The sequence below is a fragment of the Rhinolophus sinicus genome, linkage group LG01, assembly GCF_036562045.2.
Source record: "Rhinolophus sinicus isolate RSC01 linkage group LG01, ASM3656204v1, whole genome shotgun sequence".
Taxonomy (NCBI): domain Eukaryota; kingdom Metazoa; phylum Chordata; class Mammalia; order Chiroptera; family Rhinolophidae; genus Rhinolophus; species Rhinolophus sinicus.
Window position 1 is genome coordinate 58,978,975 of NC_133751.1, and position 26,837 is coordinate 59,005,811.

Consider the following 26,837-nt stretch of genomic DNA (forward strand, 5'->3'; position numbering starts at 1 on the left):
AGTCACCTTTCATTTATCTGGAGGTCATGTTTGGCAGTTAAAACTAACCTGACTGCAGTTGAAAGTTGGGATTTAAGCAAAATTGACTTGTGAGATGTTCAGATGAATGTAATATGTCTTACTACTATACTTAGAGAAATACTTTGGTCCTTTAATGGTAGAACCCACTTAATTTTATTATAGTTATTTAAACAGACTTGGCTAATTTCTAGGTTACAACATATTAGAAGAAATCTTAAATGGTCTAAAAGTCAGTAATACTGTTGGAGACAGGCACATTGCGACAATAGTGAAAATTGACATCTAAGCCTGATAGCAAGAACGGATAACAGTGATATGAGAATCAAACCCTGCAGTATTGGGACCAAATCCCCACGTACCTGTGTAGCTCCTAGAGCTTCACTACAATCACGGATGGGTTCAGTATTAGTTGTTTATAGTGGCTACCTGGAGGCCTCAAGAAGAAAAGATTGAATTATGCTTGCTGTGTATTCGTAATTTAGTGATTTTTTTCTTCCTTTTACTTTAGCATGCAGCTAGTTTTTTTTTTTTAATTCACTTTTTCTTAAAGTGTGACCAGCCAGCTTTGCGCATCTCAGTTTGTTGGAATTGTTTGTTCAAAATACTGAATCCTAGAGTTCATCCCAGACATATTGATTCCCACTAGCCTAAAATTTGACAACCATTGCTGCAAGGTGATAGGTAAGAGTATTTTTTAGGAAGGTAATTTTAGAAAGAGTGTCGACGATGGTAAAAAAAAAAAAAAGGAAAAAGTAAAAGTTTTTTAGAATCTAAAGAAGTATCTTATCTGACTATTATTAGCATTATAATTGTGTGTTTACTGTGTGCTAAGCATTGTACTATAATATACTGTGGTTTTTTTCCCCCCACTAAGTATTACCTCAGTATTTTTGAGGTTAGTTCAGTATTATTCCGATCTTTTAGATGAGGAACTCTAGAAAATGACTTATCCAAGATCACATAGTTATAAGTGATGGAGTGTGAATCCAAGTCTAGGCCTAAATCAAAGCCCTCCTTAATTACCATCCCATATTACCTCTGTTTTCACCTATTAGCTATGTAATTAATATATATATATATATATATATATATATATATATATATATATATATATATATATATAAATGGTTGGTAAATGAAGTGTTGGAAACTATATTTCAGTAAAAATGAGATGATTCTGAATCAGACTAAATATTTATAATTTTATAAGAATATTTGACCTTGGCTATTGGACTGTCATCCTCACATTGAAATGAAATGTCAGCTTACTTTAATTTTTCTTTTTTCAGACATGTTTAATTTAATCTCTAGTTTGGGCCTACCAGATTAATGTTTTCTTAAATCTTAGAGTAATTATTTATTATACCCAGTAAAATAATTATAAAAATATAGTTTCTTTTTATCTGTGCTCTATTTAACATAAGCATGAACAACAAATCTTTTCATCACTGCTGTATATTGGCATTCCTTTTTTCTTAAATATTTATGTAATACTCATATTAATTTAGTGAAAGGAGAACAGAGTTTATCTCTAGCGTAATGAACATACAACATAAACTAATGAGTTTAAAGTAATATCATTTAACTTGGTTAACTCAGTAAATTACTTACATGAAAAGAAATGTCGTTCATATGCCCAAACCTGAAATGAATTTAGGCTGAATCAGAAGAATCCAGAACCCTCTCTGTTGCTTGGAGCAGAGACTGCCAGAACCAAGATCTGGGCCCTTAGGATCTCTCTTAATTTGTGTACTGCCCAGGAACTCCAAGAGAGCTGATGTGGAGATTCCAAATGCTGGATGCCCACAGTGTCAGGAACGCTAGGTGCTGTGGGTACACTAGTGAATGATCTGGAAACATTCAGAAGCTCCATGTTCTTATGGCACATGTATTTTAGTAGTTGGAGACATTAAATTAAATTTACATAAGATACTTTTAAGTAGTTGTAAGTGATATTAAGGAAATAAATCATCTTTGTGTAACAGTATGACAGCAGAGATTTTTTTCCCCAGGCGTTGTTTTGAGATAGGTGACAAAATGGAGATACTTTTGGGAGTAAAAAGGGGCACTGTAAAAATTAGACTAGGACAGCAGGTATAAACCAGGACTGTCCTGGGCAAGCTGGGTCATATGGTTGAAGAGGTAACATTTGAGCTGAGACCTGAGTAATAAGAAACCCGAGATGGAGTCAACCTATGGATCCTATATTAGAGAGAGGCCAACTTGGGTGGTGGTTTCCTAGGCAAGGTTTGGAGGAAGGTAAGAATCAGGAAATGAAATAAAGGAAAGATAAGGTCCAGGACAAGGAAAGGAAAGTATTGGAAAAGGAATTGGAAAGGGAGAGGGAGGTGGGTTTTAAAGGAGAACATGGGAAAGGTGGTAATTTGGAGCTATATAGAAGAGTCAGGGTTATTTTCCATTCAGCTGATACTTATGAGGTGTGATTAAAAAATACGGTGAATGTTTTTAAAAATTTACTACAATAAAAGACACAGTGCCAGTAATCTCCCTCCGAATACTCCCCCCACTTCGAACACACTTATCCCATGGTTCTTGTCCCTTTCTGAAGCACTTCTGGAAATCTTTTGTGAGTCTTTATAGTTGCGCTATTATGGCTGCTTTGATGTCCTGAATCATTTTGACTTTGCGGAAGAGCCAGAAGTCGCACAGTTGGATAAGGTGAATAAGGTGGATGAGGACACACTGTAGTGTTTTTATTTGACAGAAATGGCCGTACCAGGAGCAAAGTGTGATACGGAGCCTTGTTGTGATGGAGGATGATTTATGGCACACTTTAAAACACACCTTCTCTCACCCAACACACCTCTCAACCACAACTCTCACCCGACTGACTGCACCGAACAAGTTGAATGAAACTTGTCACACTGTTACCAAGGTTCAACACGCTGCTTCCTGTATTGAAGGTCCCTGCCTTTCCGTTGGATGGCACTGGGCAGCAGCATTCACTGTATTTTGTGATGATACCTCGTATTGCATGTCTCTGTTGTGCTAGGCGTTGGGAGGCATTGGGATGCAGCAATGAACAAAGTAGAAAGCAGAGTCAAGTATTGCCATGGCAGCCTTTGTGCAAGTCCAGGGAGCATCACTCACGTTGTGTTTATGAGTAAGTCTTATATTCTAGTGGACAGCTAAGAAGCAATTAAGATGATTTCAGATATTGGTATGTTAAAGGAAATAAAATAGGGTGGTATAAAACAATGATGTAGGGCTTCTGATTCTATTTTTAAAATTAATTTATTTCTAATTATAGTTGGTATGCAATATTATATTAGTTTCAGGTATACAACATAGTGACTCAAAATGTATATACCTTACAAAGCGATTACCACAGTAAGTCTAGTATCTGCCACTGTACAAAGTTATGATATTTTTGACTCTATTCCTATGCTATGCATTACCTCCCCATGACTTATTTTATATCTGGAAGTTTGTGCTTCTGGAAGGGCTTCTTTAGATATTTAATGGGGAATCTGATAAGATCAATGATAACCTGTCAGGTTTAGAACAGTCAAGGTAGTCTTCTGGAGATCTAGCTTTGGGGAGAAGTTTCTGGTTTGGTGACATTTTAGGCAACTTCTTTTTATGGAATCTTGTGAAATAATGAAGCAGATTGAGGTGGGTGTTGTGATAGACCTGACAGAATGTTTGGTAAGCAAAGGGTAGGATAGTTTACATTTTATATGACTTCTAAATTGATATATTGGTGATATTAAAAGTAAAAAATAAATTGGTGGTGTTAAGAATATGAAATTGAAGAAAAGGTACAAATGACAATTTTCTTTTTTTACCGATGGTTTTTATGTAATTTCATCTTCATATAAAGAATCATATTTGCATGTGACCATAAAGTCCTTAACACTTTGTTTAGTGATTTTACTTAAAGAACATTAGGAAGTAACATATGACTTAAATTTATAGGTTCTTTTATTTGTAAGGACTTTTTTCATTATTAGCTCATTTGTCCTTGAGATGTAAATAAAGCCAAGAATTAGTGAAAAACTGATTTTAGAAATAAGAGAATACACTGAAATCAGTGACAAATTAAGCTTCTTTAGATATTCTAGACGCTTCTGAATTTCTTTTGGTCTGAAGTTCTAGGAGGCTGAGTTTATGGACTAGCATATTTGTTGCATTTTTAAATTTTCTTAGCCAAGTAATGTGGGGAGCCCTAGTATTTTTGCTCTGTTTTTTCTGCTTTATTATTTTGGGAATATTTGTAATTGTGGATTAGAAGTTGGAATAATATAAAATTTTCAGTGACTAAACCACATTATGAAATCGATTCCTGATTCAGCTACCTGTTATTGAACCCAAGTTTCTGTGCTTGGTCAGAAAAGGAATTTGGTGTTTTTTTTGTTGTTGTTTTGTTTTGTTTTTTATGAGAACTTAGGATAGATTTGGATATATTAACTATAAATTTATACATTGAAATTATTATTTAGTGTAGATCCCTCTGTTTCTCCTTTGATATCAGTTATCTAGAAATATGAAAAGATGATTAAAAAGCTGTGTTGTCTTGTAACATTTTCTGCCAGCTAGAAAGTACTTTGATATTATCTAGCTTGTTTTACTTTAATACAATATTACTTTAGTACAGGCGTTTCCACATTTTCTAAAACACTGATCATGAAAATGAGAAAAGCCAATGTACACTTGGTTTGGATTCCATCTGAGAACTACCTTCAGTAATGCACAAGCTTCAAAGCAGTACTTTTATTTAGTTTATAGATTATTGCTTTTCTTGATTTAGAGAAAAAGTAAACTTTTTTCACACGATCTAGTCTGAGTTACAATTATGCAGAGCTATGTGCCTATTAGCATGTTGGTGTTTACAGTTGTTTTACTTTGATATTGAACGCCATGTATTCAGTTTAATTTGTAACATTTTTGTAGTGTTTTCAAAAATAACTACTAAGTTGTTTTTTTAGGAATGTTGAATGTGTTTGACACAAATGATGTGAAGAAAACTGTACTTGAGCATCTTAATTATAAAAGGAAAATAAAACTGTTTGGATTTACCCTGAAATATAATTGTATTAAGTGAATAAATTATTTTTTCCAGGCAGACTCCAGGTTAAAAGCGCTTAATGCAACATTCAGAGTGAAAAACCCAGACAAGTAAGGTTTTGTTTTAATAACAGTTACAATGTTGTTTTGAATGGTGCCTATAAATCGATTTAATTTTTCATTTCTGAATGTATGCACTTTATTTGCTAAATATTTTAAATAGTAATTCACATTTAGTGAAATCCTTATATAGTGTCAAACTGATTTTGAAATTTGATGACTTTATTGGGTTGAAGGTTTTAAGTGTCTGTAGTTTTAGAAAGTTAAACCACTGCTTTTTTCCTAGAAGGATTTATTAAATGTTGTTGAAGGTATAAGAAAAATGAGAAAAGCAATTTGAATTTCATACAAAATAGCTTTTCTTATATGAGTTTGCTTGTCAAAAATGTACAAAGCTCAAGATAAGATTGTATATTAATATATGTTTTAATAAACTTTCTACTTTGCATACTAAGGAAACAAGTGTACACTAGTATAATCTTACAGAGATATATTTATATGGCAATTATTTGACATCATCAATGTCAGTTTGGTGTTTGTGAGAGCATTTCTATATTAAAGGAAGCTAGTATATTCAGAAATAACTTTTCTTAGGATGGGACTTAGGTATTTCTTAAGATTTTGATTTCGCTCATTCTCAGAAAGTGGTGGATAATTCAGGCTCTTCATTATATGGACCTGGCATGTGGTTCAGCTGAGTTTTTCAGTTAGAAGTGTACTTAGGCAGATGAGGCTTTTCCATTTTTGGAGACTTAAGTTTATGAGGTCTGTTAGAATTTCTCCAGTTAGGCCTTCAGCATTAATTTCTACATAGTATAAGTACTTAGCAGACAAAGGCCAAGTTTGCATAGTCTGATAGCCTATTATGCCTGACTTTATAAACTGTAATACATTAATATAATGCCTCTGGTTTTTTAATATACATTTTGAGTATAAAATAATAAATATTTTAAAGTTTTGTTAATTAGGAAATTGTGATGGTAACCATTGAGGTGTTTTTGTTTTTGTTGTTGTTGTTGTTTTAATGGACTTTATTTCTTAGTTTTAGGTTCACAGCTAAATCAGCAGAAAGTACAGACTCCCATGTGCCCTCTGCCCCTACACATGAACAGCTACCACATACGCACGCACAGCCTCTCCCACTCTATCAGCACCCTCACCAGAGAGTACATTTGTTAAAATTGAGGAACCTACATTGATGGACACATCATTATCACCCAAAGTCCATAGTTGACATTAGGGTTCACTCTTGGTGTTGTACGTTACATGGGTTTGGACAAATGTATAATGACATGTATGCATCATTATTGTATCATACAAAGTATTTTCACTGCCCTAAAAATCCTCTTTGCACTGCCTGTTTATCCCTCCCTGCCAGTTAGTCGTGGCAACCACTGATCTATTTACTGTCTCCATAGTTTTACCTTTTCTAGAAAGTCCTATCCTACAGTATGTAGCCTTTTCAGATTGGCTTCTTTCACTTTGTGATATGCATTTAAGTTTCCACTAAGGTTTTTTCTTAAGGGTTATAATGACATCCATGATATATAAACGATGTTCTCTAGGTTAAGAACCAAAATTATGTTACCTTCCAAAAATAGCTTTGGAAGACCTTATAAGCAAAGTTTATTACATTGATGGATGTGCTTGCATTAGAGGAGCGTGTAGATGAGACCTTTTAAATTTACATTTTAATATATATATACTATTATTAAATTAATTTAATAATTAATATATCAGTATTTTGTCAGTTGAATGTTTGTCTTCCCTTTTCTGGTTCTCAAGAATCAGGTTCTTGAGATTGCTAAATTTTATTTAATATTCATGCTATATATAGTCGTGCGCCACATAACAACATTTTAGTCAAAAATGGACTGCATATACGATAGCGGTCCCATAAACTTATAATGGAGCTGAAAAATTCCTATATCCTAGTGATAACTGTAGCCATCCTAAATGCCGTAAGGCATTACGGACATGTTTGTGGTGATACTGCTGTAACCAAACCTACTGCGCTGCCAGTCATGTAAAAGTACAGCACATACAATTATGTACAGTGCATAATACTTGATAATAAACACCTATGTTACTGGTATACGTATTTACCATACTACACTTCTTATTGTTATTTTAGAGTGTACTCTTTCTACATATTAAAAAAAAAGTTTGCTGTAAAAGAACATTCCGTGTTACGTTGGCAGCAGCCTCAGACACCTCGTGTTTACTGCATCTGTTGATTGCATTATTTTCTCTTGTGCTTGATTTAATCTTGTATTTTATATAGTGACGTGCTGTACAGGCTTGTAGCCTAGGCGCAATAGGCTATGCCATTGAGGTTTGGGTAAGTACAATCTGCGATGTTCACACAACGATAAAATCACCTACCACCTTTCTCAGGACTTACCCTGTTGTTAAATGGAGCATGACTATATGAAATTTTAAATGTGATATGACCAATAATATAACCAAGGCAGTTTTTTGCTTCTAAGTTCTTATTAAAATGTATAATGTATAATTAGTAATAGAATTTGTCTTACTTTCTAGATAAGAGAATTGCCTACGTCATTGTTATAACAGATTCTTTTTTTTTTTAAATGTTCATTCCATTTATTTAATTTAATTTAAAATTTTTTTAAGGAGGGCGCAGCTCACAGTGGCCCATGCGGGGACCGAACCTGCAACCTTGGTGTTACTAGCACCACGCTCTAACCAACTGAGCTAACCTGCCACCCCCCTAACAGATCCTTAATGTACAGAATCTCTTCTAGGTCTAGCTGGCCCAATAGATTAGTTATTATTCATACCATTACTAAAATAGTTTACATCACTAAAATGCTTTTATTCCATCCTTTCTTAAAATCTAGAAAACCAGAAAGATTGTTCCAGAGGGATTGCGAAAGTGATACTTGCTTCATGCATGTTTATCTTTATTCGAAATAGACTGTTAAGACCAATGAGGAGAGGACCTTGAGTCTTCTACTTTTATGTGGCAATATTTAGACAATATTTGGGCAATATTTCGGAGAGTGTTCTGTAGAACATGTGGGATGAAAGAGAGGGGAAGGTAATACGATGGCACCCAGGTTTCCTTCTTTAAAGTGGGGACAAAGGGGAGAGGTTTGGGGAGATAGAGGAGGATAAGTTGAGCTTTGCATATGAGCACATAAAAATGTCTGCTAGTCGGTTGGCTTTATAGATCTGGAGTTTAGGAGAGAGAGTTGGAGCTGGAGGTAGAAATCTGGAATTCAGCATGTGAATCATAATTCTGAAGCTTTATGAGTGATAAGTCAGAGTGTGTAGATTGAAAGATTGATTTTAAGACAGCTGAGGACCTAGGACTGAACCCTAAAGAAGCCAACACTTTTAGAGCGTTTTCCAAAGTGTCATCTGAGAATTACCAGCATCTGAATCCTGTGGGTGAGCTTGTTATAAATTCAGATTCCTGAGTCCCATAGGACCTCTGTGTGCTCACACCCTGTCATACTGAGAGGCTGTCAGTAGTGTTTTTCACAAACACTTCAGGAGTTCTTTGCACTCAAAGTTGAGGTGTAAGAGATGGGTGAAGGAAGTGAGTATTGCAAAAGAGACGTTAGAAGTTACCAGAGAATAAAAGGAAGATCGTAAGAAAATGACACCGATATCAAGGGAACATGTTTTTGAGGAGGGTGAGGTGAGCTGTTACATTGCTGGAAGGGTCAAGTAAGAGGAGGACTAAAGTGTATCAATGGATTTTAGCAACATGAAAATAGTGGGTGACTTTGTCAGGAATATTTCTCCACTATAGTGCTGGAGGCAAAACTAGATTCTAGTAGGCTGAGCAGTGAATGGGAAGGGAAGAAATGGTTATAGCTAGAGAAGTGAAAGTGTGGTTGTGAAAGGCATGGGTATTGAGAAGGTGTCAACAGTTGGGTGTGTTGTTGAAAGTGTGTTTGTGTGTGTGTGTGTGTGTGTGTGTGTGTATGTGTTTTAATCTAGGAGAGACCTAAATTAATTGATATACTAATCAGAAGGAGTTTATAGAGAGAGAAAGTCAGAAAATAGGAATATGGAATGTAGCTGAGATAGAATCCAGTGTATTGGATGGGAAGAAGGATGCTAGAGGGAGAGAGGAAATAATAGATGTACGTACTGGGAAGTTTCTTAACTTGATGAAAGGAAGTGGAGGTGGAGGTAGTTCCTATCTGATGACTTCTGTTTAATCTTTGAAGCTTGGTTGGAGAATGACAGGTGGTGGTCTCAGAGTTTTAGGTCTTAATGGAGAATGACACCTATTAGATTAGGGAAACAGATTACTGAGCAGCATTAAGATTGAGGTTAGGGACCATGAATAGGGCTGCACCATAAGATTCTTTTAGCACCATGAATTTTTTACGTTTGTTTTCAAGTAATTTTTCATACCAACAAATACTATCTCTATCTCAGTCCCACAGTACAAATCATGAAGTATGACATCTTTACCTGGCATTAAAAATATCAAAAGAAAGTATGGTTTTATTTTAGAATATTTTGAAATTGTATAGGTGTGTAAATCTTCAAGGCCAGCATATAGTTAAATAGAATCAGTTTTAGTTTCAGGAACTACAGTTGATCCTTGAACAACACGGGATTTAGAGACGCCGACACCCTCCCACAGTTGAAAATCTGCATATAACTTTTGACTCTCCCAGAACTTAACTACTAATAGCCTACTGTTAACCAGAAGTCTTACCATTAACATAAATAATCTATTAACACATATTTTGTATGTTACCTGTATTATATACTGTATTCTTAAAGTAAGCTAGAGAAAAGAAAATGTTATTAAAATCATAAGGAAGAGAAAGAAGGATGCTGAAATATTGGAAGAGAAATATTTCCAATATTTATTGAAAAAAAAGCCACATTTAAGTGGACCTGTGCAGTTCAAAACTGTGTTGTTCAAAAGTCAACTGTACTGTTTTGTCTTTCTTTCAGTTTCTGCTGTGTTTTCATGTGAAAAATGATGTGTTATGTTTCCTGTTTCAGGAGATTTACTGAACTAAAGCACTACAGTGATGAACTACAGTCTGTCATCTCACATCTTCTTCGAGTCAGAGCTGTAAGTCCACAAGAGTTTTTTGACACACATTTGTACAAAGTGCTTCTCATTTAATTATTACGTTTTTAAGTAATGGATGGTATTTATGATGAATAACTGATTTTTACATTAAAATTTGCTGTATTATGCAAACTGCATTTTTTGAAAAGGTAAAATGTTTTCTGGCATAAACACCTTGCAGAATTTTAGCCTGTTTGCTCTGTAGGTTGTATGGCTGTTTTGACATCTTGTCAAAAGGCCTACCATTTCGGCGTAAGTGGGATTTTAGATCTACACATACATATAATATTGTTTTTTCAAGGTTGTTTTTTTTAAGGTCTGTGAAATAATTTATATATGTTAGGCCATCTAGTGTCTGTGCTGTTTAATTCCAAGTAAACTTATTTGGGGTAATGGTCTGTGATGACAACAGACACTAGAAATCCAGGAATAATCATTGTAATTAGTTATATAGTTTGTCTGTAACAGACATGAAGAAAAATACTTTTGGGTAAATTAATGTACCTGGAAAATGTGTTGTCCACTCTGGTCCTTTGGGGTCACCTAGTGGAAACTTAGAACTTGCCTTGAAGGCTTTGAAAGGTGTTGGGTTACCAGGTCTAGGATCACATGTTATGCTGATTGGAATCTCCTTAAAATGATGTGTATTATCTGGGCTTTGTTTTAAGAAAAGAGTCTACTAGGTAAGCGGTGGAGAGTGGGGGAAGGTTTAGATGAAACTAAGTTGGCCATATAATAATTGTTGAAGATGAGTGTTGGGAAATGGAAGTATATCCTGTTGTTCTCTACTTTTTGTATGTTTGAAGATTTCCATAATAAGTATTAAAAAAATAGAATAAGCGGAAAAAATCCTTCTGAAAATCCTCATATTGGCCCAATTTCCTTTTTAACCATTCAGAATACCATTGGACTCCTTAAATAAATTGTAAGATACTTTCTAGAAAAAGAAAAGGCACTCATGAGAATTATTAGACTAGAATCAAGAACTTTGTATTGTAAAGGACTATAGATTAATGAGATAAAATTTCTAGGCTTTTAGTTATCTTCAAATTACCCAAACAAATTAAGCAACAGTTCTTGTGGAAAGTGGAGGTGGGGAACAGAGATACCCCAGAAGAATAGAAAGACAATTCATACTCTTTATCTCCTGTGCTAGAAAACTTGGAGAATCTACTTTTAAATTAGAGGTCTGGCTGATTATGAAAGCTGTAGCCTCTTTACAGGCCTTCAACCAAAGAGAAAGGGGGACTCTATTGAAAGTGTCATTTAGCAGGAAGTCATTAAACAGTACTGGGAGCCTCAGGGAGGCAGAGAGTTATACTATTAAGCAGTCACATGACTAGCCCCAGGTAGTGAAATGTTCTGTCTTTCATACCCAGAAGAAACTAAGGTACAAAGAAAAACCTGCTAGAATCAGATTTATCAGAAATCTTGCATGAGTGGAATTCAAAAATTTTAACAGTTAAACACTCAGAAAATTCATGAAGCATAGGGAATAAATTTAAGAGCTCTAAAGGAGAGAAGTGATTGTCATTGTTACGAGACTGTCAGCAGATCATTTAGCCTGATAGAAGGTATGGATGATTGCTTTTATAAAACAAGTAAGAAAATTGTCACAGGCAAGATATGATAGTGATTATATCTGGTTTTCTGCTCAAAGTATGTTTTTAAATGTGGTTAATGTTTAATAACCTTTGAAGATTATAACAAAATTTAACTATGATGTTAAAGAAAAATTTTAAGAGTCTCCCACACAACTGTTTTTATATTCCTTTTTATTCTTTCCATACTATTCTTTTATCCTTCTATTTTCAACGATGCTGAACTTGTTTCTGCTCCAAGACTTTTATTTGCTCTTTCTTGTATCTGTAACATTCTTCCCCCAGACCTCACTCTTAGGATCCTCTCTTGGCCTGTTCTCTCGTTGTCATTCAATTCTTGGCTCAAATGCCTCCTCAGAGAAATCTTTCTGGGGCATCTAATAAGATGAAATTGTCTGTCATTTTCAGTCATTGCTGTTGTCTTTATAGCAACACTGTCTGACATTGTATTCTGTACTCATTTGTTAATTATCTTCCCTGCTAATGTATGTGAGCCCGACAAGAGCAGGAGCTTTGTTTTCTCACTGCTAAACCCCTAAAATAATGCCCGACTCATAGTAGGCACTCCATATTCATTAAATGAATGAATAAATGAATGTATATGCTGACAGTTTTATGTTTAAAAAGATCTGGAAAGCAGTAAGATAAATTGCTTCTTGAATTTAGTTGTAACCAACCTTGGAGAACAGGTAAATAACGTATATTTGACAAGAACCTTTAAAGAAAATGACCTTGTCATCAAAGTTTGTAATACACAAGTAAGAGAATAATGGGTGTAGATATTTATCCCCAACTTTATGAAAACAGGCCTCGGAAACTTGATTGACATGAAAGATAGCTTGAGCTCTTCAAAGGAAAGGCAGCACTTGACCTGTGAGTCACATTGAAATTCTGAGTGTATAAATGAGAGACATGCCAATGAAAAATACAGAATGCTTTCTGATTAGCTAAAATTCTGAGTGTTCTAAAATTGGGAGAAAGGCTCTTTAGTCATGGATAGTAACAGAAACGTAAAAATGGAAGGTCAAAACCCACCACTAACAGAAGCCTGCAAACAATGCAGAAAGCACAGTAGGGAGGGCCTTTTTGTAACATTCAGAGCGTCAAGAGAAGAAGGCTTGGACACTGAGACAGATGATGAATTGCTAACAGATGTGAAAATATAATTATTTCATTGTCTTTCCTGTCAAGGAGAATTCTTTTAAAGTAGAAAAGGCAAAACAAAAATTACAGATAGGTTAAAGAGTTAAATATTGAAGACATCAAAACATAACAACCAGAAAGGGCAGATGGCCTTAGATTGAGAGGAGTTGGGTTTGGAACTTCTCTCTGCCATTTACCAGATCCTTCTGGCAAATCTAGTAGGTTTTATAAGTTTGTTTCCTTTGCTGGAAAAAGGGAATATCTGCCTGGCACATAGTAAGTATTGAATAAATATTTGTTGTATGAATGGGTGCTTTATTCATAGTTATGAGATTCAGATGAAATAATTTGTGTTTTGTAAACTAGAACAAAAGGAAAATAATACTGGTATCTGACATTTATTTACCACTGTATATCAGCCGTGGTGCTCAAGTATATTATATTATTCTTATGTAATTCCCATGGTAGCCTTTGAAGGTCAATACTGTTATTGTCCCCATTTTATAGATTAGAAAACAAAGGCAAATGAAGTTAAGTAATTTGCCTAATATCACACTATAAATAGATGTGTGGAGCTAGAATTTAAACCTTTGTCTGACTACAGAGCTCATGCTCTTAACTACCTACACATGATACATTAACAAAGGATATGAATTCAAGTAGATTGAGGGAGGAGAGAACTGATTTTCATTGAGCCACCTTGCTTATTGCCAGGAAGTTTACAAATGTTATTTAGTCCTCACAAAGTTATATAATAAAGGTTGTTTCCACTTCTAAGAGAAAGATACAATAGTAAGGCTTGGAATGGTGTAATATATTTTCCAAATTCAATCCCTAAAGTAAGAAGAAGCTGGAATTTGAATTCACATTTGTCTGGCTCCAAATCCCTTATTTGCTACTACTACCATGTTTCCCCGAAAATACGATCTACCCCGAAAATAAACCCCAGTTAAGATCGTCAGCCAGACGGATGCATTTAGTGTTATGACGATGTTCCAGAAGAAGACGACATGACTGTATTTGAATAAATGTAGATTGTTGTACATGAAAAAATAAGACATCCCCTGAAAATACTCCCTAATGAGTCTTTTGGAGCAAAAATTAATGTAAGACCTGGTCTTATTTTCGGGGAAATACGGTATATATGTTACCCTTCTAGGAGAAAGCAACTTTAAAAGGGAGGGGGGGAATGTTTAACTTTGCTGATGCCCTAAAAATGCAAATTATAATTATGATACTATTTGACATTTAATTTGTAGTCATTTATAAAGATGGTAAAGTAAATATCCAGTGTTTGTGAAATATAGAGGGTGCCAAAAAAATGTATTCACATTTGAAGAAAGGAAAACTATATTAAAATTGTAATACTCAATATATACCAATAACAAAAGATGAATACAAGTCATGTTTGAGTTCTGCAATTAAAAGAGGTGCTCAAAGTGATTACCATCACCGTCCAGACACTTCTGATTATGGCGAAGTACTGCTTGAGCAACGTTGACCAAAGTATACATCCTTTTGGCACCTTTGGTATTCAGTTATGGTGGCAATATAAAGTATAACATACAGCTCCTTTGGAAACCATTTTGGCAGTAAGTTTCAAGGTTTAAATCTTATAATCATTGACTCCTTAGGAGATAATTTAAAATAAGAGAAAAGCTATGTATGTCCAGATTTTCAAAATAAGATCATCTACTAGAATAGCATAAAACTTTGTCCTTTTAGCAACATGGTACCGGCATAAAAACAGACACATAGATCAATGGAAGAGAATAGAGATCCCAGAAATAAACCCACACCTGTATGGTCATTTAGTCTATGACAAAGAAGGCAAGAATATGCAATGGGGTGAAGACAGTCTATTCAATAAATGACGTTGGGAAAATTGGACAGATAGATGCAAAAAAAATGAAACTGGACCACCTTCTTATACCACATACAAGAATAAGCTCAAAATGGCTTAAAGACTTAAATGTAAGACCCAAAACCATAAAACTAGAAGACAATATAGGTAGTAAACTCTCTGATATTGCTCTTAGTAATATTTTTTTCTGATATATCTCCGTATCTCCTTGGACAAGGGAAACAAAAGAAAAAATAAGCAAATGGGACTACATCAAACAAAAGTTTTTGCACAGTAAAGGACACCACCAACAAAATGAAAAAACAGCCTACTAAATGGGGAAAGATATTCACCAATGATATATCCAATAAGGGGTTAATGTCCAAAATTTATAAAGAACTCCTGCAGCTCAATACCAAAAAAAAAAAATCAAAAAACAACAACAAAAAAACGTAATTAAAAAGTGGGCAGAGGACCTGAAATGACATTTCTCCAAAGAGGACATACAGATGAACAGTAGACATGAAAAGATGCTCAGTGTTACTAATCATCAGAGAAATGCAAATTAAAGCCACAGTGAGATATCACCTCACACTTGTCAGAATGGCTATCATCAAAAACTCAACAAACAAGTGTTGGCGAGGAGGATGTGGAAAAAAAGGGAACCTTTATGCACTGTTGGTGGGATTACAAATTGGTGCAGCCACGATGGAAAACAGTATGGAGGTTCCTTAAAAAATAAAAAATGGAACTACTTTATGACCCAACAATTCCACTTCTGGGTATTTATCTGAAGAAATCCAAGACACTAATTCGAAAAGATACATGCACCCCTATGTTTACTGCAGCACTATTTATAATAACCAAGATATGGAAGCAACGTAAATGCCTATCAATAAATGATTGTATGAAGAAGTGATACATATATACAATGGGATATTACTTGGCCGTAAAATAATTGAAATCTTACCATTTGTGACGACAGTATGGATGGACCTAGAGAATATTATGCTAAGTGAAATAAGTCAGAAAGACAAATATGATATGATTTCACTTATATGTGGAATCTGTAAAGAACAAAATAAATGAACAAAACAGATTGAGGGAGAACTGACTCATAGATACAGAGAACAAACTGGTGGTTGCCAGATGAGAGGGGAGTTGGGGGCTGGGTGGAAAAGATGAAGGGATTAAGAAGTCTAGCTTGGCAGTTTCAGAATAGTCACGGGGATGTAAAGTACAGCATAGGGAATATAGTCAACAATATTGTAATAACTATGTCTAGTGCCAGGTGAGTACTAGATTAATTGGGGGAATCACTTCATGAATTATAAATGTCTAATCACTATGCTGTACACCTGAAACTTACATAAAATAATATTGAATGTCAACTATAATTGGCAAAAAAGAAACTTTTTTTTAAAGAGTTTATTGAGGGAGGGGAACAGGACTTTATTGGGGAACGGTGTGTACTTCCAGGCCTTTTTTTCCAAGTCAAGTTGTTGTCCTTTCAATCTTAGTTGTGGAGGGTGCCATTCAGCTTCAAGTTGTTGTCCTTTCAGTCTTAGTTGCAGGGGGCGTAGCCAACCATCCCTTGCGGGAGTCGAGGAATTGAACTGGCAGCCTTGTGGTTGAGAGCCCACTGGCCCATGTGGGAATCGAACCGGCAACCTTCGGAGTTAGGAGTATGGAGCTCTAACCGCCTGAGCCACCGGCCGGCCCCTGAAACTTGTCTTTTTAAATACTTAATCACCTATCACCTTAGTGAGGATAGAGAAGATATTCTTATCATAGATCCAAATGATTCAGAGCTAGAGAGGATGTCAACATGAATCTGTCGAATTTCTTCTGTTGTCGTAGAATCTCCTAGGTGTCAATTCTCCCATCAATTGTCAGGTGATCAATTTTCAAAAAGAAAGACTTGTCAACAAACATGAAATTTAGTCTAGACTAAATCATTGAGTATAGTCTCTTTTTCCTGGCACTAATATTCTTGATTACTAACGACCATTGAATTAATCTGTTTTCAGGTTTTAGTAATTCATGTTTTATTTCTCTGCCATTTTTATCTTTCTTTTTCTCTAGAAATGATAATTTTTGATATATAGTATATAGTTTTTCTTTGCTTCATCTTCTTTCTCACTGCCTTGATGACCTAGATACAAGTCACTCTGTGTTTTGCTTGTGTAGAACAGTTTGTTTCCATGAAGAGTTTATACCAGAAACATTGTTGGTCCAATAATAACTGCTGAATGTCTGATCTGTGGCCTAGTTCTTCATGGGGTTGCTCACCTTTTTGGAGTATGAAAACTCTTGCCTCTTTTCATCATGCTTTGTGGACCAAAATATATTCCAAACCTCTAATTACTATGGTAGAAGCTCCTTCTGTATCAGCTGCCAGGAATGATATACTTTAAAGAAATAAACTTTTAAGTACCTGGGATTCACAAACTTTTTCTTTTGAACATTTATTTTGGATCTGCATTTTGTACTTTTGTTGCTTCCAGCTTTTGTTCTTATATGGCTGTCTAACATGCTCTGTCCCTCTCTTCCATGCTTCATATCTTAAGTGGATGATAAAATGCTCAGCTTTCAGGAGGAGATTTCTACTTTAAAAGTGCAAGGATCTAGAAAAGTTAGTGTTTTAGAATAGCATTTTCATCTTTAAATTCTTTGGAGTACCAGTCCTGTAAAATGCAAACCATATCTCTCTCTCAGACAGTCATGATTCATATATGATGGGTTAAAGATCTAAGTCTTGCAGAAAAGAAACCTGTTAAACTTCATTATCTCAGTGTTTCTCAAACTTGCCTGACGATAGAACCACTTTGAAAAAAAAAACACCAAAAAACCCACCTTTGACACTCTGTTGGACTCTCAAAAAATAATTGAGAAATAACATCCTATAGAAATTTGTTTAGAGGTCTGGGACAACTCTGGAAAGTTTCAAGCAGAATAATGACCATGAGCTTTGTCCTGAAAGTTGAGTCTAGTGCAGGGCGTGGCAAGCTTTCTGAAGGCCAGATAGAAAATATTTTCAGCTTCTTGGGCCATATGATCCCTGGGGAATCTATTCAGCTGTGCCATGAAAGCAGCCATAGACAATGCTAACATGAATGGGTTCCAAAAAAGACTTTAAAGAAACAAGCTGCAGACCTGTAGTGTGCCACCCCCTAGTTTAGCAGGTGTTTCTTCGGAGCAGGCCAAGGAGAGATGAAAAACATTTTATGATATTCTTAGGCCTGCTTCACAAATTATTACAATGGTGGTTTGTTCAGTTTAAATTGTATTGAATTGAAAGTATTGAAAGGGTTAAGATTTGTTGTGTGGTTATGGCCTAATTCCTAAAATTACTCATGTTTGAGTAAGGAATTAGGGAGGTAATTTATCCTCAGGGTTTACATTTAGAAACTATATACCAGGATTTTTTTATTTAATTTTATTTTTTTAGGATTTTATTTGGCATTAACTTTTGGTCTTCCAGTTCATGTCCATAACACTTTGGGGGAAAGTGAAGCAGATTACTACATGTGTTTTGTTTTGTCTTTTTAAAAATTTGTGTGAATCGCTAGGTAGTACATATTTCATCTCAGTGATCTAAATTATAATTCTGTTACTAAAAATAGAATGTGTTTGTTGATTAGAAGGAGTTATCTTGATGAAGTAGCATAGAAGTATGTTGCGTATGTTAAGCATTTATAAAACTATCAATAAAATTGAAAACATTTGTATACTTTCCCCTGGTAAATTCTACTTTGAGGACATTATCATAAGGAAACAATCTGAAATTTGGAAAAAGCCTTACTTTCAGAGAGGCTTATTACATTATTTATAATACTGAAGAAAATTAGGGATAACTATATACCCAACTAGGACTGCTTACATATTCTATACACTATTAGGTGGAATTTTATGCAACCACCATATTTTGCCGTGTATAATGTGCTCCCATGTATAATGTGCACCCATGGTTTTGGCCCAAACTTTCAGGGAAAATATATCTTTCGTTTTAATTTAAATTTGTATTTGTTTACATTACATTTAGGTACTTGTTTTTTATGTTATAAAGGAATTTTAGCATTTATTTTTTAATATAATTATGGTATGGACATTTTATGTAACAAATAATTACGAAACACAAGAACAGGTACAAGGTACAAGAAATTTTATGTACCGGTAACAAATTTACAATATTTACACGTCATAGAAGGCCAAGAACTCTGCCATTGCAAGTTCGCAAGTTCATTATAAGTTCAACAAAACCGATTATCTTATTCCAGGGTATTATTTTGCATATGGATATCGTTATTGATTTCTAGAGTTACGCTTTTAACTCATAAGCATAAATAAAAGAATTAAAAACATTTACATAGATAAGGAATTAATATCACCCATGTATAATGTGCATCCTTATTTTTTTCCTCACAAATTTGGGCCAAAAAGCGCGCATTATACATGGCAAAATACGGCATTTGAACTGTTAACCTGCTGGGTAAAATTATTAACCTGCTGGATAAAAATATTATCACCCTTGATATAGGAAACTTAAGGACAATAATTAAAACCTGTTTATAGAAAGAAGTATGAAAGTGCATAAATATGATGACACTATTTTTTTCCCCCTCATGATAAGACTTTGGGAGATTTAAGTTTTTTCCATATTTTCCAAGTTTATTGTTCTAAGCATGTTTATTTTTTTAATGAGGATGAAATCTTTTTTTAAAGTAATCTCTATATAACTAACCTAATAACAATGTCTTTAAATATTTATTCCAGAGAGTAGCAGATCGACTCTATGGTGTATATAAAGTGCATGGGAATTATGGGCGAGTTTTCAGGTAAGCGTTATATAAACTTTTAAAATAAACATTAGCTCTAATTAGCTTTTTGCCTAAGGACTATAATTCTTGAAAATTTTTGACTCTGGAAAAGTAGATTATTTAAAAAAATCATGTCTTGTAATAGTTTTCAAACTGTTTGTTTAAAAACCTTTCTTTAAAAAAAAAAAAATAGTGAGGAAGTCCTATATACGAGGGGTGCTGGGGGTGCCAAAAACATGTATACCCATTTTAAGAGATGTTACCTATGAATTACTTTTCAAAGTTGAATTGAATTATGGTAGCAATGTGTAGTATGACATTCACTCAAAAGATGGTGTTAATCAAATGAATGCTAGTGTCACCATGTGACAGGCAAGACAGTGAGAGAAAATGGCGGAAACACGGTTGTCATTCGAGGAACGCAAGACGATTTTGAAGTGGTATTTGAAATTCGAGAACTTTATGGAAGTACAACAATGAAGGTGTTGAGTATGCAACAGAACCTCCAACACGCCTAACAATTGCACGCATTCATAACTTTGAGACGCATGGTACTGTGTGAAGAAATTGCAATGGCATGTGCAATGATACAAGTAGATACTTTGGTCACCATTGCTCAAGCAGTAGTTTGCCATAATCAGAAATGTCTGGACACTGATGGTAACCACTTTGAGCACCTCTTGTAATTGCAGAAGTCAAACATGACTTGTATTCATCTTTTGTTACTGGTATATATTGAGTATTACAGTTTTAATACAGTTTTTTCCTTTCTTCAAATGTGTATACATTTTTTTGGCACCCTCTGTGTTGATTGGATAAAAGTGAAACAAACTGCTCTGAAGCAGTGAGTGGTACCTTTTACTTTCTTGGCATAATGCCCAAGAAGATTTCATTGGAAATCACTGTCTTATACAAATAGTGATTTTTCTTTTTTTGTGTCTCTATAATTTTTTAAGACTTTTGCAAGGTGGGTTTTTCAGTCTTGGAGTAATTTTAGTATAAATTAGAATATATACTTGCATTTTTTGGTTGTTTGTGAACCTTTTGTGAATATTTGTGTGTTCATTATTTTGGTTGTGGCATTTTAGAAGTTACCCAAATCTTTAAAAAATCTCCTTACTAACGTTCCATTATAAGTCCTTCTGATTGAATTAATTTAAAATGACCCATTTTACATTTTTGGGTAGGTAATACATTCATATGGCATAAAATTCAATAGGAACAGAAGCTTATACAATTAAAAGTCTCCTTACTCCTATCTGCCACCCTCCCAGGTCTCCTCCTCTAACACACCTAATATCAGTTTTTTAGTATCTTGTGTATCCTTCTAGTAAAATGTAGCATTATAAATGTATAATATATTAACCTACAAAACCAATGCATTTTTTCTGTTTTTTTTTAACATGAAAAGGCAGCATGTTGTATACATTGCTATGTTTACTTGGTTTACCTTGCTTTTTTCACTTAAAAACTACTCTCCAAGATATAGTATTATCAGTAAATAACTGTATTGGGCTTTATTGAACATATTATCATAATTTATTTAACTAAGTTCTTCTTGATAATTGTTTCCTGTCTTATGCTATTGTAGTCAGTGCTGCAATAAATATTCTTGTTCATGTATAAGAATGTGTATAAGTATGGAGGATAAAATTCTACAAGTGGGTCTACGGATAATTGCATTTGTAGTTTTGGTAGATACTGCCAAATTGTCTTACATAAAGGTGTTAAACTCCTACCAGCAAAGTATTAGTATCTGTTTCCTCACATCCTCACCTAAACAAGTGTTAGCAAACTTTCGTTTTTACCAGACTGATGGTGCAAAATGGTGTCTTACTATAGTTATAATTTGCATTCCTCTTAATTATGAATGAAGTCAAACTTTTTTCCTTAATGACTAACAGCCATTTTTTGTTTTCCTATTTCATAAATTGTCTGTGTATATCTTTTGCCTTTTTTTCCTATTGGGATGGTAGTCTGATTTCTTAGTTGATTCTCAGGAATTCTTTATCTTTTTAGGAAAATTAGGCTATAGGGCAGAAAAACTTTTCTTTCCTTTTAGGTTCTTTGGCTGGTCTAATAATTACTTTGGCATAAGAGATTAACAGGAAGAAAAAATTGATTTCTTGCTTAAATGGAGCCCCAAAGACAGGAGACTCAAGGGCAAGTGGAGCATTTAAAGCTTGTCTGCCATCCTGAGCTAAGGAATGGGACAGGAGCTAAGGAATGGGACAGGAGCCTGGGGCTTCAAAGGGGAGGGCGGTAGTAATTCACAGGACAAGGACAAGAGCAGTTTAATTGATATAATTTCTTTCAAGGGATTCCAGAAAAATACACAAGCAAATTTTTTTTTTAAAGTCATGTGTACATGATCAGGGATACACAAAACTTGAGTACCTCAGAGCTCAAAGACACAGGAAATATTTTGTGTAATGATTGTATATTTTTTGGTTATATACATGGTGAGTGGAAGTAAAGAGCTCTTTTGAATAAGAATACCAAAAAAAAAAGTGTAGGTTGGGATTAGTAGAACAGTATTGGCGGTTGATTCTAAGCTCTCTGGTCAGCTGCCTGAGTAAACCATATTAAATCTCTGAGCCTGATTTTAAGTATTTGTTAAACAAAAACCTTCACAGAGGCAAGTTTTTCTGAAAGAAAGGTTTTATTGAGGCGTAGCTAGCCATACAAAAGGATCATGCCCCAGGGCACGCAGACTAGCCACCAGCAGCAGGGCTAGGTGAGAAGACATCACAGCCGCTGTCCTGGAGCTGACAGGACTCTTATACAAGTCTGGGGAAGAAAATTTACACTGGCCATACATAGGTAAAGGGGGTGGGAGAAGGTGAAGTGGGGCTAGTCTGGGATAGGTGCATAGTCTGTAAGGAAGAACTGTTCGCTCTTGTGGATTGGTTGTGGGCTACAGTCTAGAAAGTTCATGTGTAAGCAAAAGGAAATAGCCACCTGGAAGTTAATTCAAAGTTTCCACATACATTCAGGAATGTAAGCAGTCTTTTGTTGGTTTTGGCCTGCAGTTGTTAACTGATTGGTCTCTCTTGTCTCTTCCTTCCACCTTCCAGCCTGCTGTAATTTAATACAGGCTATCTCAGAATTGTTTTTCTTGTCATTATTCAATTGTGGGGTTAAGTGAGGAAAGTGATTTCCAAACCCTTTCTTAGCATAGAACTTTGTTTAAATGAAATTTTATACAGAAGTATAAACAAAACCGACTACCACAGATCTGCGTGGGGCTGGAGACTTTCCCTCTTGTGCCTCTGTCCCTGATGAACACCAGATTGGGTGACTAAATTTAGCTCTAAATCTTTGTTTTTGTTGTAATAATATTTTTCAGTCCTGTCCAAAATCTTGCCGCTTGGGCATTTTTGGAGTCTTTTCCTTTCTTTAATAGAATTGTAAAATACTAGAGCAGGAGGGACCTTGGTGGTTTTGTAGTTCAGAATTCTTAATCCAAGAGGCGAGGATAGACTTTGGGTCTGAAGTCTCTGAAATTATATGCAAAATTTTGTTTGTGATTTTTGCTTCCTTAGGGAAAAGGTCCATAGTCTTTTATCAAATGCTACTAAGATCCATTCAGATTAGCTGTGGGAATCATTTCAGAAGCCATTTGCATACAGGATAATAGCCAATAAAGAATATTTCTTAACAAGCCAAATAAAGAAATAACAAACTTTAAACAAATGACAGATTAATCATACTATAGTTCTAGGCAAGGAGAGATGAAGGAATAAAGACCAAATTTAATGAGGTATACATTTTTATATGAGTGGTTACCAACCAAGAGCTGATTTCTAGCTGCCACCACAAAAGTAAAAGTCCCCTGTTGCTAGAGCATGTTGCTAGGGAACAAAGAATATGGTGTTGGCAAATAGGCTGACTTCCTTGATGGAGCCACTGAGCCCACTGCCCATGAGAGTAACCCTAACACAGCAGGAGCTAATGCACCAAGGGACTTCTGACAGTTGTTTTTGTTTGTTTTGTTTTGTTTGTTAGCAAAAAGTTGCTTTGCCCAAACCGAAACTCACATAGTCCTCGGGGACTCTCAATTTTCATGGTCTAAATGTCTACTTGCCATAATTGCTTCTCCACACATTCTTACTGATAAGCCCCCAGTGGGACCCCTCAGGAGCTGAGCTGCTGAGGTGCTTATCAACAGCGTAGATGAAATAATGACATCCTGAAACAACTTTCTTATATCAAAACAACTAAACTACTCTTGTTTTTGTCATAAGTGGATTAAAACAACTTCGCTTAAGTCATAAAAAAGTGGATATGGAATCATTAAATCAATATATTACATAGATTTCTTTTTCCAGTTTGCTATAACCTACATATATAACTTCCCATAAAAAGGAATTTTTATTTGAAGCATTTCACAGAAATGACAAAATGATTTGTGGTTTCTAGTAAACTTTCTCATGAAACTTTAGTGCAAATTATTGAAATTTCATTGTGCACCTGTTTCTGTACAATCGTCTTTTTCTGTTAGCTATTATATAGTGGCATGTAATCAGGTGTGCTCATCAGAATCATCTGTGGAACGTGTAAAAATATACGTACCTCAACTCTACCCCAGAGATTCTGATTAAGTAGATCAAGAGCAGGGCAGCACCCATAGTTTCTAAAAGCTCCACAATTGATTTAAATGGGCATTCTTGCTGAGAAAGTTGTCTGTAAGCAGAAGCTGTTTTGTATGATACCTACTCTGCACTTAACAGCAGTAGGTAACAACTTTTGAACTAACATTTTAAAGCCTTCACTTACATTTAGTTGTAAGCTTAAGGGGAAAGCAGCATATTTGCATCACAAGATAAATCCAAATACATATACTGTACATATATATAAGCTAGCTAAAAGAAAATCTTGTAAAAGATTCCATTTAATATTCTGTATCTAATTCATGATGTTTTGGGTTTTATCTTTTTGTTCCTAGTGAGTGGAGTGCCATAGAAAAAGAAATGGGGGATGGCCTGCAGAGTGCTGGTCATCACATGGATGTGTAAGTACCTAGAACATTTAAGGTAAAACCCGAGGTGAATGAAGTTCAGTGGTGAAGTGCTAGTGACTCTTCTGTTATTTATCAAGTTTGCTGGCAGTTATATTATGTTTTGTGTATACAGATCTGACTTAAGTTTATCTCAGGAATGCGAGGTTAATTTAACATTCAAAAACCAATCAGTCTAATTCACATACCAGAATAAAGAGGAAAATCTGTATGTTCATTTCAGTACATGTAGAAAAAGCATTTCAGCATTTATTCACAGTAAAACTTCTCATCAAACTGAATAAAAGGAATTTCCTCAGTGTAAAATTTACAGCTAATATTGTACTTAATAATGATATATTGACGCTTTCTCCTTAGATGAGGAACAAGGCAAGATTATCTGCTCACACTACTTCTTGTAAACATTGTACCAGAGGTTCTAGTTGTGCAATGAAACAAGAATACCAAATGAAAGGCATAAATCTTAGAAAGGAAGAAGCAAAACTGTCTTTATTTGCAGTTAATGGGATTTTTTACTCAGAAAATCATAAAGAATCAACTAAAACCATTACAGAACTAACTACTGAATTTAACAAAGATGCAGGATATAGGATCAGTAGAGTCCAGAAATAGACCCACATTTATATCCATTTCAAGAAATAGTTCTGGAAATAACTGGTTATCTATGTGGGGAAAAAAAAAATGAACTTTTGAGTCATACCTTACATAAAAACTAATTCAATTTGGATCTTTTTCATAAGCCTAAAAGTTAAAATTACAGCTTTTAGTAGAAAACATAGGAAAATATTGTTGCAACCTTTGAGTAAGCAAAGATTTCTTAAAGAGGACCTGAAAAGGAAAAAAAAAATTTTAATAGTAAATTGTTCTTCATCAAAATTTTGCCTATCAAAAGCTCCTCTTGGGGGAGGAAGAAATGTTAGAGTTACTGTTCAATGGGTACAGTTTCTTTTGGGGAAGATGGAAAAGTTCTGGAGATGGATGATGGTGGTGGTTGCACAACAGTGTGAATGTATTTAATGCCACTGACCTGTACATTTAAAAATTATTTAAAAGACTGGGAATAAACATTTCCAACCACAATATATGAAGAACTACAACTCAAAATCCAAAAAAAAAAATAAAAATTATTTTATCTAAGTATTATTTTTCTTTGGACCATGGCTACTTTTCAACCAATTTGTTAAGTTTCCCTGCGTTGACTTAACATTTTCAGTATTTGTAGGAATTTAGGATTATCCCTTTATTTAAACTGTTAAATAAAATTAATTTCAGTGCTGATAGCAAAATTTCTTTACCACTTAGACTTTTCCACCTAAGGATGTGCCATTTATCCCTGCACTATGTTTCCTATTTTCAAACCACCATCCCTGTGGTTCTTTTTTGTTTCCTTAACATTAACTCGTCCAGAATCATGGATTGGTGACTAAAGGCAGTTTTTCCTACTTAAAACAATGATTCTTAAGACATTTTTCAGTCACATAGAAGAAATTCCACACTCTACAAATGTAAATTTATGAATCCAGAATGTGTAATTTGCCTACTTTTATAAATCCTATAAGCACATCTCTTTTCAATGAACCTTACCTTAAGTTTGCTTATTTTTAGAATTTAAGTAAACTTTATTTACTTGCCTACGTAAAACAGGCCTGGAGACATAAAGTATATATTTCTTTTATTCGAATCAGAATTAATTTGAGAAAAACATAACCATTATACTATACAGAAGTAGTAAATGACATAGCCCATGTCCTTACAGAATTTGTAATGTGATCAGAGAAATAAAACTATATTCAAGACATTACTTTGATAAAATTTAAGTTCTAAATTGTTGATAAGCGGTCAGAAGTGAAGTGATGAATAAGGACTAAAGTAATCTAGGAGTATTTCCTAGAGGTGTTGAGATATGTGCTTGCAGGATTTGGAGAACCAGTGTGGAGTGCCATCACATTTCTGTGCAAGGAAAGACTCAGGTCCAGGAATGAGAATGGCATGACAATGAAGAACTTGTCCGAATTAAAGCAGAGGTTGCTATTGAGAATTAGAATAAAATGAGGCTTCTAAAATTTTCTGTAATCTTTATTTGCTTGATTTTTCCTTTGGTAGCTTTTTGACATTACTGTATGTGGTTGCTACCAGGAACACTTGTGCACCAGTTATATTAAACTCTTTATTCTTTCTACTGATTTTGTAGCCCTTTTATAAAACCTTTGAATAAAAAAAAATT

At 34.6% G+C, this 26,837-nt stretch overlaps 1 protein-coding gene across 1 annotated transcript in view; it reads left to right on the forward strand.

Moving 5' to 3' along the window:
• Positions 1 to 26,837, forward strand: part of SNX4 (sorting nexin 4) — a 56,092-nt gene that overhangs the window by 21,035 nt on the left and 8,220 nt on the right. The window contains exons 6-9 of the mRNA XM_019723690.2: positions 5,105 to 5,160; positions 10,114 to 10,186; positions 19,550 to 19,611; positions 24,542 to 24,607. Of these exons, the coding sequence (XP_019579249.1) occupies positions 5,105 to 5,160; positions 10,114 to 10,186; positions 19,550 to 19,611; positions 24,542 to 24,607 (257 nt within the window). The remainder of the gene's footprint in view (positions 1 to 5,104; positions 5,161 to 10,113; positions 10,187 to 19,549; positions 19,612 to 24,541; positions 24,608 to 26,837) is intronic.